Here is a 20,571-nt window from a genome sequence, read left to right as displayed (position 1 = left end):
CCCGGTTCCCTGGGATACATATGCTGTATGCGAGGCGCGCACGGCGTTGACAATATGTTCCCGTAGCGTAAGGAACTTACGCAATACGAGAGAACCTCTCGTAAGAGAACGATACTCGGTTACTTAACGTAACCTCGGTTCTCTCTAGAAGAGGGAACGAGTATTGCGTTCCTTGCCGTGCGCCCCGCTGGCTTTTACGCTTCAGAACTAAGAAAACCGAATATGCAGCCCGTGAGCCCTGCTTATATACACGTGGCCACGCCCCACCTGTAGGCAAATGAAGCCAGGTGGGCGCGAAGCGCCCTCATTGGTCGCCACGTCACGCGGGCTCACCGATAGGCTGCTGCAGTTGCCAGCAGAGCAGCTAATAGCACGCTGGAATAGCCTGCTATGGTCTGCCAGGCTGCCGCACTGCGTTGACAATGTTACAAAATTAAGGATAATTTTGGGTTTTTCAGAAATCTCGAAGAAAGAATACTTTCCCGTAGCGTAAGGAACTTACGCAATACTCGTTCCCTCTTCTACAGAGAACCGAGGTTACGTTAAGTAACCGAGTATCGTTTATGCTTTAGGTAGAATGTGACCACATATAGGCCTATATGCCATATACAAATAAATTGAATGCCAGTCATAACATAGGCTACTTCTGCCCTGGCTTCACAAAACTATGAGACTAACAAGATTTTGGATTTGCGATTGAGAATCATATTTAACATTTACATTTTTACAATTAGATTTGGAATTTATAATTAGATTTATGGACTAATTTCCTAACACTAATCATAAAATTGAATTATGATTGTTTGGTTTCAGCTAGCTGCATGGGCAGTTTTTTCTGTTCCCCATAAACCAAGTACCATAACAATGGTCTCTCGCACACACACCCATTTCTAAAGGAAAACAAGTATGGTTCCATTCAGAGAAGCAGCTTGAGAAGTCCCCAGAGACAATGTTACTGTAATATTATTTGAGGGTTGTATTATGGTTGTGATGGAAAAGCAGGCCCTCATGAACACAGAAAGAACAGGGATGTATGACTAATGAGCCGAAGGAGGAAACAAACTCGAGACACACCACTGAGAGACGGCGAAAACTAACATCTGCACAGGTTACTCATCACTCAGAATCGTGCTGAAAAATATCATTTCAGAGGAAATCACAGCATGATTTCAGATAAGAAGAGAACAAAAAATACTGACAGAAATGAAACATGAGCCTCTAGCAGGGGAAAAATGGAAAGAGGAACAATTTAGGAATGGATAGTGATGGGAGAACAGATGCTCTGAGAGCTGGATGTGTACAGTAGATAAACAGACGTTCTTACCTGAAAGTCATCAATAGGAAACTGCAGCATGTCTCTGAGGACATCACTGAGTATCTGGGTTTTCCTCTGGACAAGTACACTCTCATAGTCCAACGGCTCGATCACTTTTGGTTTTACCTGGAGACAAACACACACACACATGCACAAGTTCAACAGGAGCAAATTAGATGGAACAAATAAAATGTTCCGTACTTCAAATCAGCATAATGAAATCAGGACTTTAAATGAACCATGAATGACTATATCAATGACAAAGGTTTATGGAAGGGTCGTAACATTTGAGTTTACTAAGTGACTGCAGATCTTCACACCAGGATCTACAAATATTCTGCTGAATTCAGTCAGGACATTAAAGGTGCACTGTGTAAATTTTTGCGGCATCTAGTGGTGAGGTTGCGAATTGCAACCGCCCACCACTCACCCCTCCCTTTCGAAGCGAATAGAGAAGCTACGGTGGCCGACACAGGACAAAGATGTCGTCGTCTGAGACAGCAGAAAGTAGCTAGCGCTCTGTAGAGCAGTTTGTCCATTTAGGGCTACTGTAGAAACATGACGGCACAAAATGGAGACTTCATTGTAAGGGGACCCGTGGTGTATGTAGATAGAAATGGCTCATTCTAAGGTAATAAAAACATAACGGTTCATTATGTAAGGTGTTTATACACCACTGAAAACAGAGTTATGTACTGTATATTTTAATAATTTAATAATTTGTTACATTTATATAGCGCTTTTCTAGGCACTCAAAGCGCTTTACATAGAAGGGGGGAATCTCCTCATCCACCACCAATGTGCAGCATCCACCTGGATGATGCAACAGCAGCCATATTGCGCCAGAACGCAATATGAAGATTGGTGGAGAGGAGAATCCAATCGTATATATATATATGGGGATGATTAGGAGGCCATGATAGACAAGGGACAATGGGCAAATTTGGCCAGGATGCCAGGGTTACACTTGGTTACACAGGATTTTTAATGACCACAGAGAGTCAGGACCTCGGTTTAACGTCTCATCCGAAGGACGCTGCTTATTACAGTATAGTGTCCCCATCACTATACCGAGGTGTTAGGACCCACACAGACCACAGGGTGAGCACCCCCTGCTGGCCTCACAATATTGCATTTCTGTCAATAAATATTGCACACTGCACCTTAAAAGGATTCATATACAAGCATTTTTTGCATTTTGTCCTGAGGTACAATTTCAAAGGGGGTTTACAGTACAAGCATTTTTTTTTCGAGGGGGCAAGGGAGGTAATGTCTCCAAAACAATTTTGAGAAAATAACCAACATCCATCTATTTATTCTCTAAACAACTTCTTTAAAACTATCAACAGCACAAAAATACAAAAAAAAAAATATGTATATTTTAATAGGAGATCAAATAGTGTGTAAATTGTTATTTTTTTGTAAAATAACACATAATAAATGTCACATAAATTAATGAATGTACGTTAAGAGAGGAGACTTACTTCACGACCGTTAAAAAATATGCGCTTTATTGCATGAATATTGTTAGTGATTGTTAGTGTAGATGAAATTCGGTTGTACATCAGGTCATCCAGGTACTTTTCACCTACCGTTAGGAATACTATGAATTCATGCTCATCTCACATACTGTGTTTTTTTTTTGCCTACTGTATAGTAGGGAAGTTTGTCCTCTCATTTGTCCCCTGGGGACCAGGGAGGACATTGGCGGTTCTAAAATTAAAGTATAAATTCACAGTTTGAACTTTTATAAATAATAAACTTTGATGTCTCAAAAGATCAAGTGAAATGATTTATCACTACATCATCTCTTCCCTTTAAACTGCATTATCCTTATGCAAATAATCCTTTAATGTAATACTGAATAAATGGTACAAAATTTCAAAATACCATATACAGTATTCAATGATGTGACAACATCAACAGGAAGAACCAAAGGCAAACACAAATGTCTTTGTGCACAAATACTCTGTTCTGTTTGTTAGTGAGTAAGAGAGAGTTGTGAATGAGTATTGTGTTGAACTGTACCAGGCAGTTCACACACTGCTTCCCATAATCCACGCTAAGATTGGCTATGGTCAGCGACAACAGCCTACATCACCCAATAAAGATGGGTGAACAGGTCTCTGTTACAATGTCCATTGTGACATCATCGCTTTATGGGCACACACAGCACGGAACGACAGGACTCTGCCTCAGGCACTAACAGGCTAAGATATAAAGATGCTAACCTCTGGGGAGAAATATTTCCTGTCCAACAAACACACACACATACACACACATTCATAAAGCTGTCTGCCGCAACCATCTCTGATAAGTGTTCAAACAAAGTGCGCACACAGTATGCTTTTGGTTTACAATAAACACTTTTAATATTGCGATGTCAATCTCTGTCTTAATATATTCATGTGCAGACAATGCGCTGAAAAAAAAGTACCAGTAGACAATCAAGTGACATTTATTAAAAACAGGGGGGGGATCTGTCAAAAATGAAACCATTCTTTTCAGCAATACTCCACTATGACGTGGAAAGTTCCTATTCTTGTAATATCTCAATTGTATCTCCTGGAGAGCAATGATATTAAATGGAATCTCAGATTTTTCCTCAGAGTTTCAAAAAAGAATGAAAACAACAATGCTGTCAACAATGCCACAAATTATGCTCTGATTTATCAAGATACCAAAGTTTGCAGTTAGAAATCAGAGATTTCAATATGAATTTCTCATCTAATTCACCCAAGAGAAAATAATCTGACATGTTAAATACTAATGTATATATATAAATACAAAAAAGACCTAATGTAAAATAACAATTTAATTACAGGAGACAATGTTAATACTTTGAAGTAACATATTTGAGATCACCATAAAGTCCTGTGATTTTCAACCAGTGTGTGTGTGTGGAGAATTTCTTGGCCGTAATCCATTTATTGCGTCCGTTGATGGGGACTCCCTGCTGAGGAATGCGCTCTGGAACTACACTGTTACGTTTACAGTGCTACGTTGCTTGCATAAATTCATAGCACATTATAAAAGCCCGTTCAACATCACATCACATACCAATTTATCAGGTCTGTTCTACCAATCAGTATACTCATAATCTCTAGTCAGGTTAACATTAGTAGACGTTCCTCACACACATTTGTTTGATTTGTATTTATTGTACCTACTGTAAAACTAACAATTTGCACGTGCTCTGTTGAATTGTCATATTTTCATCATTCAGAGTGAAGTGTTTTATTCTGGCACTTTCTAAAAAATAATCAATATTCTGGCAACACAAGCAGCCAATGTGCCAGTCTGAATGCCAGCCAGCAGGCTGAACCTCAATTCCCACAGGTCACTAAGCACAGCCAACACAAACACCTACTAATGAATACAATATGATACTAATTAGGAACTTGCCAAGGCTAGGCACAGTCATTTAAACACTCGCACACTGTTTTACACACACATGTACAGTATGTGCAGAACTTGGAGCGCTGATGCTTAATTTTAAAGAGCATCCTGACAAACTTCTGGCACACTCATTTGCACACTAATTTGCACACACACACACACACACACACACACACACACACACACACACACACACACACACACACACACACACACACACACACACACACACACACACACACACACACACACACACACACACACACACACACACGTGTGTTTATGTGTGCAGGACTGCAGACATGTGTTGTGTCAAATGTCAAGCTGGAACTGCAAAGGAAGAGGAGGGGAAAGGGAATCTCATTAAACTGTCTCCCTCCCTTCAGGCCGAAGGAGGATCTTAAGGTAGAAGCAGACGGCCCTCGCTGTTTAACTGGGCTGTAAATCCTTGTACTCATGCTCTGATTTGCCACAGACACATGGAGGCACACAATTGTATATAGACACAGACAAACACACACAACTTCATTTTGCATTTCAATAAATCAGCAAAGTTTTTGAAGCGAAACTTTGCAAGATGATCTAAGCTACACGACAGGCCAATAAAGAGGGCTTACGCCAACACAGGTGCAACAACTCTAAAAACACACATACAGTTCACCTCGCTCACACACACACACACTGTACGCATACTCTCACACAGTACATTTGCTTTCACTTATTGGGTGAATCATAAAACTTGTCTGGATTATATCTTACCATAAAATCAAACAATAAGAGAACAACAGTGTGCATTTAGACATTTTTGGAAAGCTTGCTGAACTTTTTTTTTATGATAATTAAGCACATTTCATACCCAAATTCCCATCATCATACTGCAAAAAAACATTATATATTTATAACTTTTTATTATATTTATAAATTAAATTGTAAAGCATTTAAACATGATGGTAACATTTATTTTTCCTAATGCAGATTTAAATCAAATACATTTTATCATAGTATTTGTTGTTGTTTTTCCTTTTAGAATAAAAAACTAAAAAACTCTAAAGTTAATTGTCCAGAATACAGTATTTAGTCAGTATACAGTCTGTTTTACAGTAATGAGAATTTAGAGAGAAAAAATATCTTAAATCATCTGACTTAAAGCCACAATATGTAATTTTTTGCCACTAGAGGTCGCTTATTCAAAAAAACGGCATAGCTTGGTGAGCTTTTATTATGCCGCAGACGACCGCTTCTGCTTCTTCCGTTCATGCGTATGTGGGGGAACAGCTATTTTATCATATTAGATACATTATTTGAGTGTGTTGAAAGTTACGTTTTATAATGCTACTCTGTGTGTTCGTTCGGCAGCTACTATGAGACACTTGTTGCACACTGCAGTAAGCTAGATATATATCAGGCATGGTAAAACATGGTACTCGCGGTCAAGAAAACAAGATTTAAACAATAAGACTAATTGTGTGTTGAGCTATATAACAATGATCAGTTTTCTATCAATGAATGTATCCAAACACTTACTCACCTGTCTAATAAAACACAATATATTAAAGTGTCTTTGGTGTTTCCATGGTTTCTACTAAATAAAACCGGAAATCAAGGGTAACACGGGTATGATGTCATGAATAGGCGACGCACGGACATGGTCCATATCCTGGTTAAAATTGCTTATTTCTCTGGATTTAAACATTCTTGGAAACATTTGGGATAATGTAAGCACACACGTCAACAAAATATATAACATTGTCCTAGTGGTTTTTGGATATTTTAATCCAAAAAAATACATATTGTGCCTTAAATTTTCCTTATTTAAAATATAATTCCTTGCTTTGTTTTTTTATTCTTATGATTATGGGGTGAAATGTGACCTGGAATTCTGCAAGATTCGCTCTGTTACAATACTAGTACAGTGCATACTGTTGCATAGCCACTTTGTTACAGTGTGTCCTATAAGAAGTCTGACCAACTAGTTAGTCAAGGGGTAATCAGTTTTACTTTTTGGATTCAAATTAGACCAATCTATATTGTTCTGTAACTAAAATTCAAATATGACCAGTTCTAAAGGAAAATATTAGATGACTAACTTAAGACTAGTCTAACCGGCCGCAGAAGTAGTAGACTTAGATGTTGTTTGTGCTTTAAATGGTCACAGAAGAGACTTACCCCTATGGGCGCTGCTGTTTCCCCCTCTACCTCCATCTCCCCCAGACTCCTGCCCTGTTGAGGTGTTTCACACACTGCATCTTTACGGGCGGCTCGTCCAGCCCTGCCCTGCATGATCCACAACACGCTCCCTCCAGAAGAACTGAGCTCAAATCAACTTCAGTCGCAGAATAAAAAATAAAAAAAACAGGCTATGTCTCGGCAAACTAACAGCAGAGCTCTGCAACAGCCCGAGGGTATTCTTCGCTCTCTGCTGCTCTCCCCCCGGCTGAGTCTCTCTTTCTGTTCTTCCACTCTTCTCTGTTTCTGAACTTTACCATGTGGAGTTCTCAAGAGTGTTTTCCTCTATCAGTTCAGCCCCTCCCTCCTTCTCGCTCTCTCACACTCTCACCATTCTCTGAGAGAAGCAAAGACCACTCCTTCACACAGCTGTTCTGGTATGGGGGAGTGTGTGTGTGTGTGTGTATGTCCATGTCCACTATTGTATTGTCATGCTCATCTGTCCTCCCTCTGCGCTGAAACAGATCTTAATTGTCTGTTTCACCTGCCAGAGAGCAACACCCAAAGCCCATGAATGAACAAAGAATAGAACAAATAAAGAGGCAAAAAGTCGTTCACTTTATAGACTTTACAAAAAAAAATAAAAAATTTGACACAGCAAGTTGAAAAAGTTAGTGAAAGTTATACTGCAGGGATGAGTTATATTAAGTATGAAGGAAGATTAATTCAAGATAGTTGTATGATTCAGCAAGAAACACAGATATGGTGAGATAAGGGGAAACACAGATAGCCATAGTTTGAAAGTTTTCTGCAGGTGGTTTTAAGACACCATGACACCATCTGGCCTGATAAGCATTTTTCTTCCCCATGTTGAGGTTTCCTATTGAAAAAGGAAGTTCTGGCAGAACACATACAATGGCTCATCTTTTACACACACACACACACACACACACACACACACACACACACACACACACACACACACACACACACACACACACACACACACACACACACACACACACACACACACACACACACACGTACAAATAAAAACAGCCAATAGGATTTACTTCTGTTGTCACAGAAACATGTTACCTTGGCAAATAAAATGTCTAATCTTTGTGACATGACAGGTTGAAGTTGTCTACCCGCAAAGCATCAAAGTGAAAGACCATTTGTACTGTTGTCGAAAGTTGTGGAAGCTTTTGGAATATGTCAGAAATAGAATGGGGCTAGTTTATGGATTCATGTAGTGCCACATCAGTATCACTGATTATAAATGGCTCTACTTGCTTTTGTCGTGTCGGATCGCGTTGCTGACGTCCAGTGTGGACATGGTGTAAAACTGAAATAAAATGTTACATTTGATGTAACAAAACCCTAATATTCATACAGTAACTGATAAGAAAACAGCTAAGACCAATCTGTTATACAATGAAAAATTCTAATGTGAGCTGTCGCACAGAGAATTTTGGGAATTTGGGACTTGTTGTTATTCACTTTCAAAAACGATATTTTACTGTAAAATTACATGAAATATCCCATTAAATCTATTACAGTTTCACCATATACAGAGTAAGGAAATGTAATATTAACCATTTAACAGATTTTTAGCATAGCTGTCACAGATTGTGTTGATAGAACACAGACGAAGATTAATTATAACCCCGCAAGCAATTTTGCGTTTAAAAGACGTCCAATAGCTCAAAATCTCTAAATTGACCAGTGCATGAAAAAAACTATTTAAAAAAAAAAGCAATTCAGAGTTTAAAAGACATTTGCTGTCCAAACACAACCCTGATGTCTAGGCTAAAACAAGGCCAAATTTGGGCTGTCAGTGAAAATTTAATAGACATCTAACCATAGCCCAAGAATAGACTAGTCATCTAGAACATGAACATGTCAAAGAAATAAAGCCAAACACCTCGTAATCACTGTTGACTTTGCTTACATGATGGGATATCATACATCTCACAAGTTATTTTGGCAAAACCAACATGTAACTAAATTCAAGGTCATTTTAGCTAGAAGTGGGTTACTCATAGCCGGACTATATCTGGTCTATAGTTAACTGAGGCTGTAAAATGACAGCTATTGCTTGCTGGGAAGGCAGTCTTTAATAAATCCACACGCAACACCACATAAAAACCGCAGCATAACACACGTCCAAAAATTGACAATACCCAACAACAATGAACAAAAAAAAGGGAACTTAAATACAGGTGCAAATGAGGTGATAAACGACATACAGCTGACAGCGATGAAGACTCAAATCAGAAACCATTGCTGCATTCCACTCCAGTTTTAGACATGCACTTGCAAACTTTCCTAAGCACTTCCCCTCGGGGGAATCCCCGCCGCCATTTTGAAGTGCGTTCCACTTTGTGAAGTGGACAAGGGAAGTTTATATAGATAGTCTACGGCTGCGTCCGAAAACCTAGGCAGTGACTCGTTGCTTCGCTGCCTTATTAGACAATGGCTTTTCAGGCAGCGTTTGTGCATGAAGGCACCTCGGGAAACTATTTTCGGACAGACTTCTTAGGCAGTGTAACCGTTTAATGATCTACAGCAAAATAGAGAGAGCTCTGATGAGAACTAAACGGATATTGAATTATCCGCAGCATTTTACAGGTTTCGGACGCAGCCTACTTCATATGTACACTTCAGGCAGCTTCATATACCACAAATCAACACGATTGTGACTTCACCACATATCGCGTTTAATTTACCCCACCACAAGCAACTCTATGATACTTGAATTATTTTTTTTACAACATTTAAAACAACCCAAACACACCTATATACATATAGAATGCTGCATTAAACAATTTCGTAAGGGAAAAACATAATAATAAATAAACGTGGATTCCAAGTGATCAAGGGCTTAGAACGTTCCAGTTCAGTCCATTGCAAAGGTTCCGCCAGTAGTGGGCACTCATGCAACGTAAGCAATGACGCACATCCGAGTAAATGAGACGGAGGGAAGTTAGCAAGTGAAGTGCATAATAAAAACGAACTTGAATGCTGCATACATAGTACAACTAGTGACAGGAAATAGTGGGCGGCAGTGGCTCAGTGGTTCATGTAGGTTGTCTACAAACTGGAAGGTTGGTGGTTCAATCCCCGGTTCCACCTGACCAAGTGTTGAGGTGTCTATGAGCAAGACACCTAACCCCAGCAGCTCCTGACAAGCTGGATGGCGCCTTGCGTGGCTGCCACTGCCGTCGGTGTATGAATGAGTGGGTGAATGTGAGGCAATATGTAAAGCACTTTGGATGGCCATGGGTCTGTTGAAAGTCCATTTACCATTTAAATAGTGCAAACAGGAAAACAAAGTCCAAACTGAGTGACGGTAGCATTTCAACAGTCTTTTGAGATTACAATTACAAATCTTTTTTGCTTAGTTTTCACCGAAGAGAAAGACTGTAAGCCTTTTTAAATGTCTCTACAGAGTACACCAGCATATTGTATATGACCCCAAAACAGAAATTAACTAAAAGCCACAAAACAACCACACGATCTTTTTTTATTTTATTTATCTTTATCTCTGTGAAAACACAAAAATACCACCCTGCACCCATCTGTCTCTTTAATTCCATATATAGAACTTCATAAGAAAAAATTGTCTCATATAATAAACAACTCATTTCCTTCAAAGTACATTCAAACAGCAGGATAAGACACAATTACAGATCCGCTTATCAGCACCAGTCCAGCACTCTGACGTCCTCAGAAAAGGTCAGACGATAGTCAGACATGGCGTACGATAAACATTCATTCATATTCAGAAACTAAGAGCACATGTGTACACGGACACATACTGAATTCGGAAGCGCATATTAGCATACCACTCCTGCCATTTCTGACATAGAAAGATATTGTAAAATAAGTATGAGTAGTATATTAGTATGCGGTTCCGAGTTCAGCAATACATAAACTTCCTGTAGTCACCTTTCAAAATTCATGCATAGGAAGGGCAGGATAGCAGGCAATTGTCTACAGAAAGAAAGTAATTTATTTATTATTTTTATGATTATGATTTTCTCGCTGCCATAATTCTAAGGGGTTCTAGATAGTTGCCAGGACATTGATATGTGTTTGATAATGTGTTCTTAGTGTTTGTACCAGTGTTCCTAGGAAGCTACTAGGTCATTGCTAAGTGGCTGCTGGCTGGCCCAAGTCAAAAAAGCCTATTCCAAAGTCTTTATGACATTCTGATCCCTGAGTCAATGCTTTTGTGATTCTCGGGGGGAATGAAAAAGTTCTGATAATGAAAAAAATATAAAATGAGAGCAAAAATTATATTTCAATCCTTTGCTCGAGAACTCAAGTAAACAAAACTCCAAACAAATGCATTGGTAAAGACTTATAAGACTTCAAATACAGACGCATAGTTGTCTGGAGCTAAAACCTGATTATGGTAATGGCCGTTACATTTCTGACACATGGGCTGTGTCCGAAATCGCCCCCTATACCCTTAAATAGGGCACTATTTGAGGGGACAGCCATTTGTAGTGGTGTCCAAAACCATAGTGGATGTAATTGAGTGCCCTCATTTAATCCCACAATGCACCACAACAACGAGTGTAAGACCAATGTACACTTAACGGCCAGACCCATAATGCACTGTGCCGGGGATGCTGAATGAAATTATCTGCTTCTCGCCAGAAGATGGCTCTGGAGCTGAATCATCTATCCATCCATTTTCCAAACTGCTGGTCCAATGTGTGTACAGCATAATATTATACAGGTATAAATTCATATTTATACAATAACGCAGGCACGTGCACAGGTAGGGCTCAACCTGTGCAGAGCACATGCCCTTTTTGCCCTTACACTCCGAAGTGCCCTTTTTTTGGTGGTAGTGTTTTTTGTTCCTGCTTCAATAAATCAATAGTTTTGGTAAGTGCATTTGAGTTTGGCTTTTGTAAAATGTTAATAATAGATAAGTAATACAACCACATTTAATTTGTTTTTGCCACCGAAAAACCATAAATAAGCAAAGGCTCTTGGCGCCCATAGACCGCCAAGAGCGCCCGCTCTGTTTCCTACTGGAACTTACACAAAGTGACTGAGTGATCCTCGTCATCTAGGTCAAATATATTTTGTAGAAATTTGTTCTTGGATTTATGATTGCTAATACAATTAATTTGTTAACATGTAATAATATCATGGTCACATGTTTAATTCATTTACGTTGTTGATATATGCACATATTCTCTAATTTTTGAATCTCTATACTCTCTCGTTTTCACATGTGTAGTAAAAGATGGTTACAGTAATGTTGTCGTTACATTAAGTGCAAATAGGCCGTCTTTTTCACAGAAGGTCTGGTTGGGTCAGTCAGAATTGCAGAAGACACCATATAAATGATATCCGTGATAGTGCAGGGGTAAAGCGCATTGCTTGAAGTTTTGACGCAAATTGATCACGGTTCGAATCCGCGTTTTGCCGAACTTGCTCTACTTCATTTTCCCATCACACAGAAATTCAAAAAGGCATTTTCCCCCCCAATAAAAATAGTGAAAATCTTCAAAAAATGTAAATAAAGCATGTCATGTGTGTTTGATAATAAAGTGTTAAGGCCTTTGCACACTGAGTACGAAATTCGCATGCGAAAATTTCGGACTCAGTGTGCAAAGGCCTTTAGGGGCGGGTGAACAGAGGGGGTGCCCTTTTTCAGTTTCAGCACATGCCCCTCAAAAGGTTTGTGCACGGCCCTGCAATAACGAGTGTACATTCAACGGCTGTCTGACTTCACGGACTTGTTTTCATTCACTCCTTCAAGTGAACTATATTAGTTGACTAACGTAGGGAATAGTGAATGAGGGTTTAGGGGGCGATGTTAGATTCAGCCAATGTCTTTTTGAACTTTAAATCATGTAAATGTATTTTAGCAAACCCCAAAAACAATGTGGCATTATGTCATTGTGTTTCTATGCATTTAATCGATAACATCTTGTCTATGAACAACTGCAATCAAACACATGAAACAAATCAATAACCTACACACATACGCACTCCATTCCCCACACCCTTGAGCTACGGCATTAGCTTGGGAGAGTTGCATAATCCCACTTTGACGCAATAATTGGGAAGATTCCCAAAGGGGGTCAGGGCAGGAAGCCAGGGCGGGGACCACTGACTGAAGAAAAAAAACACATCCAGAAACCCCCGACCGCACTGTATACACCCATCCACAGTGGGAGATTCACAGCTGGGCCCGCACTTCAGCTGGTGCTGTGTAACAGCTGACAGTGATGAGAGTATTTTATGGGGTTATACGCACCTTTCAGTGAAAGCATAAGCTGTGGAGAGCAGCATATTATCTAGAGATGAGCTGAGCACGTCCGATTGAAAGCATGTGTGATATATGATCCCAGCAGAGAGAGGCTCACAGAACTATCATAGATCATGGAAAAGTTCATTATGTTTCCACAGTACCGGTATGAGGAAAGTTTAACCTGTGATCAAGCCTCTGTTGCATGCAGTCCTATTAGTGAGCAGATGGGTCACTCAGACTAATCAATGTGTGCAAATGTGCTGCTGTTCAGTTCACATCCTGTTTGTTAGTCTGTCTGTCTGTCTGGAAATCTGCCATATTGTCACTCTATTTCAAGATTATGTGGCACTTGAGGTCTTGCAGAGGAGCACATGCTTCAGATAAGTTGTTCAGCTTCATATCCCACATCTCCTTCTCATCTGTGTTGCAGAGCCACACTTACTGCCAGTTACAGTCTATACGTGCCAGACAGCAAGAAATACATCACTGGCCACTGCTGCATCCCTTTAGGATGGACTTTTACAATACACAAAAGTGGCAGTGAAGACTTACATTGAACCAGAATATTTCTATTTCCAATTAATGTTGTTCTTTTCACATTCTATTCATCAAAAAATCCTTTTAAAAAGTTATCACAAACTCCACAAAAATATTAAGCAGCACAACAGTTTCCAACATTGATAATAATAAATGTTTCTTGAGCACCAAATCAGCATATTAATGATTTCTGAAGGATCATGTGACACTGAAGACTGGAATAATGGCTACAAAAAAAATCAGCTTTGGCATCACAGGAATAAATTCAATTTTTAAATATATTTATAAATTTTATAGAAAACAGCTATTTTAAATTGTAATTATATTTGACAATATTAGTTTTCCAAACTGTAAAAAATCTAATTAATAAGATGATAAGCTTTATAAGGTTTTCAAATGTTTTAACGGAATTGTGTCTAAATACCTGTATGGAGTTTAGATTGAAGGGTTACTTCAGTGATTTAGCATTAAGCTTTGTATTTAAACTGGGTCATTTATGTAGTAGAAATGTGAAATTATTTTTGAATTTGGTGCCTTCTAGACTGTAAAAAGACAGAAAATGTATTTTTTGTCTCATGGGGATGAAAGACAACAACTCCCAGAATGCACTTGCTTCGCTGCCCACCGCGGCTCCACCCCAATGTCGGTTTCATTTTTAAAGTAATACAATCATTTCGTTCAGCAAGAGAATAAACACTACAATTAAAAACTGAATGTGTCTTTTCAATAACGTGTGAGTGAGCTGAACGAAAGTCACGGGACAAACGCAGCAGGAGCAGGAGTCAGATCTCATTCATCATGAGAGCACAGAACTGAGGTAAGTGCGGCAGTCATTTACAGCGTGTGTCCAGTCTGGCGCATTCTCAGATCGCATATGGAAGCTAAACTTTCATAGGAATTCTGTCAGGTCCATTAAGTCAAGAACACACATGACAATAAAAATGATTTAGAAATTTTTATTGAATTGCAATCAGTTGATGAATTCTGAATTCAATTTGTTTTTGGCGGTATGGCTCTGTTCAGGGAGTCCTCTGACCTTTCATGAGCACCATGAAATAGCAGAGAGTCAGAGGACAGCAGCAGCATTAGGGAACACTCACACAGTTTAGAACTGGGAGAGCTTAACCATTCCCCCTATGAACAGAGCGGCAACGATGACAAAGTAAATGCCACGTTATACACGACAGGAGGAGGTGGGGAGGTGGCGGGTTGCAAAGCAGCGAGCAGCAAGTAGTAAGAGCGAACTGAATCTGCTTTAAATAGGCGCCCTGCTTTTAGCGTAGCCATTAGCAGCGAGGGGAGTTGTGATGAGACAGTGTTGTTACCAATAGAGTTAGCAGTGTGTTGACTACTTGGCCTGCCAGAACTGACGCTGACGCTCAATTTCCTTGAAAAGTTGAAACACTCACTTTCTCTGCACGGCCTCGTGCGCATTTACATTCTGTGAGTGAGATGAGATCCCTCTCCTATGAGCAGGTTGAAAACATGCGGAACAGCTCCCTCTACTGTCTGTAGTCTTTAAGCTCTGGCTAAAAAATCCTCCGATGACGCAAATATATTCCAGAAATAAAATGGAATAAAATTATTCTCTCGTCTCAGGGGGATATGAGGGGGGAAAGTACCATAATTCGAATATAGTACCGGGTTTCTACTGATACAAAGCTTAATGCTAAATCACTGAAGTAACCCTTTAACGCGAGAAAAAGTAATTAAAAGCAGTTTAAAACTGTAACGTGTAGATGAGCACACACATATCGGAATTAATTCCAAAAGCCTTTTTATAAAACAAGGAAAATATGCAGGAGAAAATCAACAAGGCTACTACACTTTAACATAAACAAGACTGAACAAAGAACTGAGCGGAATTAAAGGCTTATATACACAGAGTGAGGTCATGAACTGGAACTGAAACAGGTGCGTGATAAATTAGAAACCGTGGAAATGAATAACGACCAGGAACACAGGTAAAACAGCGACAGGGGAAACTAAACCTAAACACAATGAAACTAAACAGACTGAGATTGTTACAGTAGCTCCCCTTCTTGGAAGGCATATCCTCGTGGCAATAACAGTCCAACTGAGGAAAGAGGGGGGGGGGGGGGGGGGGTCTTTGGAGGAGGAGGACAAGGGGCTGGCACCAGGTAGGATGCAGGAGGGTATGGCGGTGGGAGAAAACAGGGTGTTGATGACGATGGGAGGAGCCAGGGAGGAGACGAGAGCAGGTTGAGCCAGGTGGGGACCCAGAGTACAGCCAGGATGAAGGCCCACCGTGGAGTCGAGGGAGGGAGGAGCCATGGTGGAGATTCAGACGGAACCAAAGAGCCAATGAGGCCAAGCGACAACGATGGATCTGGAGGCCCAGGTGAAACCGCAGCAAGGAGCGTCCGAGGTACCAGAGGACTGATCCGGAGCTGGTGGGACTGAGGACCAAGGCAGAGCCAGAGGGAAGGCGGAGCCCAACGGAGCCAAAAGGGTGGAAAGACAAAGCATAGCTATAAGGCCGGGAAGTCCGTGGCCCAGGCAGAACGACGACGACCCAAGCCGAGGTGGAGTGACAGGCTCAGCGGCTGGAGGTGGAGCCAGAGGATCCCCTTGCCAAGGCAGAGCAGGAGACCGGAAGACCCGAGGCAGATCCATGCAGCAGAGTGGAGTCAACAAAGAGGGAGCCCGGGGGACTGAAGGGAATCAGCAGAAGGTGGGGTTGAAGGACTGTCGAGGAGGAGGGAGAGGGAGGTTGGGTGGGACCATCAGAGACACAGGAGACTTGGAGCTGGATGGAACCACCGTAAACTCAGGAGACTTAGGGCCAGATTTACTAAACAGGACAGATTAGCCTGAGAGCGCAGTTGCAAAAAAGCACAGATGAGAGTGGAAAGTTCTGTGCATGATCTACTGACGACGCGCAAATTAAAGCACACAACTGGATCAATTCCATAATGGCCAATGCAATCTTCCAGTTAGCGTCTGTTTTTTTATGGGCGGTAAATAATGGAGCAAACACCAGTAAATTGACGAGCACAAACCTTAGTAAATCCCCTTGCATGATTAATTTAAATACTCTCCTCCCATAAATCTTGCATCTGAAAGGGAAACTCCTACATATGCATATCCAATAAGGTCAGCCGCAAAAATACCTATGACCACGCCTTTTCAGCACAATTTTTTCACTGCGTGTCTTTAGTCAATCCTGACAGTCCTTTTTTAACGCCAAAAGAGGGTTTGCGATAGCGCAAGCTGTTGGTAAATCTGGCCCTTGGAGATGGACGGGACCAACGGAGACGGGAGACTCAGGGAAATATCTTATATATATAAATATATATATATATATATATAAATTCATTTGTTCACCTTTTATGTTGCAGCCTTATGTTAAATTGCTTTAAATTAATGTGGAAAAAAGTAATCTATACTCCATACACCATAATGACAAAGCAAAATAATTATTGCACAAGCATTTGTACCCTTAACTCAATATCATATATATATATATGTATATATATATATATATATATATATATATATATATATATATATATATATATATATATATATATATATATATATATATATATATATATATATATATATATATATATATATATATATAATCTTGTTGAGTAATCCAAACCACTGTAGTAACAGAAAGTCTGGGCATACTTTATAACCATTACACGACTTTCAGAGTGATACATAATTCATTAACCTATAGGCACACTTCCACACACACCCACACACACTTGAAGAAACCTTCCTCTCAGCAAACTGCTACTTCAGAGAGTGCTGAATAATGCTGTTAAAGGGAAAGCCCGTAACTCTCCCTTACACAATTCATGAGGTGAACATGAAATCTCTGATATAACCAGTTATATGAAGTCTACAGCACAAATTAAGACAAAATTACTAAAAACGCACACACAACACACACACACACATTACCGATGATGCAGCTGCTGGTGGTGTGATTGCCAGTGATTCTCTGCGGCTGAGTGTGTCTTCTTCCTCCGCTGGCTCTGCTGCCTCCAGCTCCGGTTTACACACATATCCACAGTTCCTGTGCAAAACACGCCGCAGTCCCTCAAACAATATCACACTCGCAGTGCAACCCATTGCACCCGGTCCCAGAAACATACACACACTTCTGTGAGCAGATCAGATGTGACTGATTCTGCTAAAAGACACAGGTCCTTCTGCTAAAGTCTGCTAAAGTCTGCTAAACGACACAGATCCGAAGCCCATCCAAAACTAGCCCAGCTCTCAGATATTCGGCCCCAACAAAAAACTCTCCGTCTTGAGGCACATCACTCCATCATCCGCCCTGAACCAGGATCAGAGCAGAAGGGATGGGAGGAAGCTTCCTCCTCAAGGATGACAGCAGACTGACTTCATCCATTCAAATGAGGGAGATTCTAAGTTGCCAGCTTCCTAAAAGTGTGTTTTAGCTAAAACCGCCCCAGGGATGTTACGATGACACGTTCCTCAGGAGGAAAGTGCTCCATTGAATCTAGGACATGAGGGAGAGGAATGCTGAGGATTGACGGAAGAGAAAGAGGGAGTGAGTGATGAGCTGCTTCTGGAATCAGTGCTGGGCGTCGACTTCTCGTCCCTGCCTGGAGATGCTGATCTATTTCTCTCTCTCTTTCTATCTGTATCGCACTCTCTGTGCTTCCTCTACAGTCACCCCCCCCCCCCCCCCCATTCTCCTTTTAACACTGCTCTCTGTGATTTCTGACCCATATCTCGAAGCACAGCTTCATTCATGGGCTAACACTAACACACACGCAAACATGAGCGCATGTTACAGCGATGTGTTTGTACATAAGAGCATCCTATTTAATGTCGGGTATGTGAGGAAATAATTTCTAAAACTACTTAGCACTAGAAATTGAAGAATATTTTAAGATAAATATCAATCTCACTTATTTTAATGTTTTAAGTGTCTGAGAATTGACATACAAACATTTTTTATTTTATACTTTTTTATATTTTTAATTATATTAATTAATTAATTATTATTTTTCAGTTATTTAATTGTTTTCCTTCTAATTTATGCTTTTTTACACACTAATAAAGTAATCACAAAATAAAAACATGCTTTGAATATAACAATTACTAAAATAAGTAATTCTAACATTTAAAAATACGAATTTTAACGTGGACTTATTTCCATAATGTAGAACTGCAAAAACGAATCGATAGTAATCGATAACGAAAATAATTGCATAAACAAATTTAATTATCGATTAAACATCCACCAGTCACAACACTTTACAGTAGTGAATGGATCATTTATATGGACAAAAAATGTCTGCTGGAAAAATGTAAGACCCAAGTTTTCCTAAAAAGGAGAATGCTTCAAATGAAATGTCTCAAATGAGAAGCATTTAACCTGGCTTGCCCTGTCAGGTGCTCTGTTTTGCGTGTGTTAACGCATGTTATTCCAGCATATAACTTATTGTTTATATTATTATATATTTCCAAATGTAACGGAGGCCAGCTAGTAGTTGCTGTGCGAGTAAACCTCACTCCTCTGATCTCAAGAGACGCTCTAGTGACTGACGCTAGAGGTTGCAGCCTTTAGCCTCCTTAGAGCGTCCGACTCTCATGCCGGCAGACCCGGGTTCGAGTCCTGCTTGGAACGGGTGGTGTGAACAGGAGGGGTTACACATCTACAAAATGTAAATGTTAGAAAGTTACACAAGTATTTCCAATTTGCATAAAGTTCTGAATGGAGGGCTAGCAAAAAATTCTAAAAACAAGTCATTGTATTTTTAAGAAAGCATTTACTGTAAAGGTAATGGGGTATCAATGCAATGTAATTACTATGTTCAGACGAGTAAATGTGCGTGTTTAGTCTGTACTTGTGTTTTTCTTGATTACAGTGAGCAGGCTTTACAAAGTAATGTTTATATTTTATACTTAGAAATGTACAAATATCAGAAAAAAAAAATGGTCAAACTCATTATCAGCCTATCGAACACACATAAAGGCCGTGACTAAAGGTTTCAATAGCTGAAAGCGCAGAAAAGCCCCTCTGACGTGTGTTAATATTTCATTGGGCACTGACACAGTCACCTACTTTAGAGTAAATGACTCAGACATATCAGGGATGACATGCTCAAAGACCTGAAGAATGGGGGTGACGTGTGTGACCACATATGAGCACATCTGACATCATAGTCAATGTGTGTCAAGTGTAACGGTAACTGTAAGCCAAATGCATTTCTATTTGACAGCAACATGGCTTTAAATATTAATAAATTGCACTTGTATATTGTGTAAATGTTAAGTGCTCGTCTGTGTTAAGACTGACTTAATCCTGCTCCGGATCAGCAGACATTAGTTTGGCATTACATTTAGAGCAGATTTATCAAAGCCCGCAGCTCACGCTTCAGTGTTGCTGCAGTGACATGATCACTGATTGGTGCTGGTCAAGGGCCTCCACCAATCAGATGTCTATTTTTGCTTTTGTGAAACAGTTTGGCATGTACAACACAACTTCAAGAATTCAAACATTAGTCACAGAAACGCCTCTTGATGTCATCATATGTACTCCTCCCTGTTGTAAATTGGTTTGAGTTATGTTTCTGGACACTTAAGCATTCGGGGGGAAATTAAACTAATTGTCATCTCCAAACTGATGCTAGAGATTTTCTTACACTATAAGAAATGTTTTGTCACTTAAAGGGATAGTTCCCCCAAAAATGTAATTTATCCCATGATTTACTCACCCCATTTACTTATCCCATGAATTATCCCATAATCAGAGTTATATCAAAAAATATCCTTGCTCTTCCAAGCTTTATAATGGCAGTGAATGGTAAATGAGATTTCGAAGGTCAAAAAAATCTCATCCATCCATTCTAAATGT

The 20,571-nt window shown here is 39.9% G+C and overlaps 1 protein-coding gene across 1 annotated transcript in view; it reads right to left on the bottom strand.

The window, feature by feature from the left end:
- dock9b (dedicator of cytokinesis 9b) overlaps positions 1-20,571 on the bottom strand; it is a 94,717-nt gene that overhangs the window by 50,015 nt on the left and 24,131 nt on the right. Inside the window, exon 2 of the mRNA XM_079840031.1 lies at positions 1,325-1,441. Coding sequence (XP_079696157.1) covers positions 1,325-1,441 — 117 coding nt within the window. The remainder of the gene's footprint in view (positions 1-1,324; positions 1,442-20,571) is intronic.

This window comes from Gobio gobio, assembly GCF_949357685.1.
Source record: "Gobio gobio genome assembly, chromosome: 17".
Lineage (NCBI taxonomy): Eukaryota > Metazoa > Chordata > Actinopteri > Cypriniformes > Gobionidae > Gobio > Gobio gobio.
This window is presented reverse-complemented; position numbering and strand designations above follow the sequence as displayed.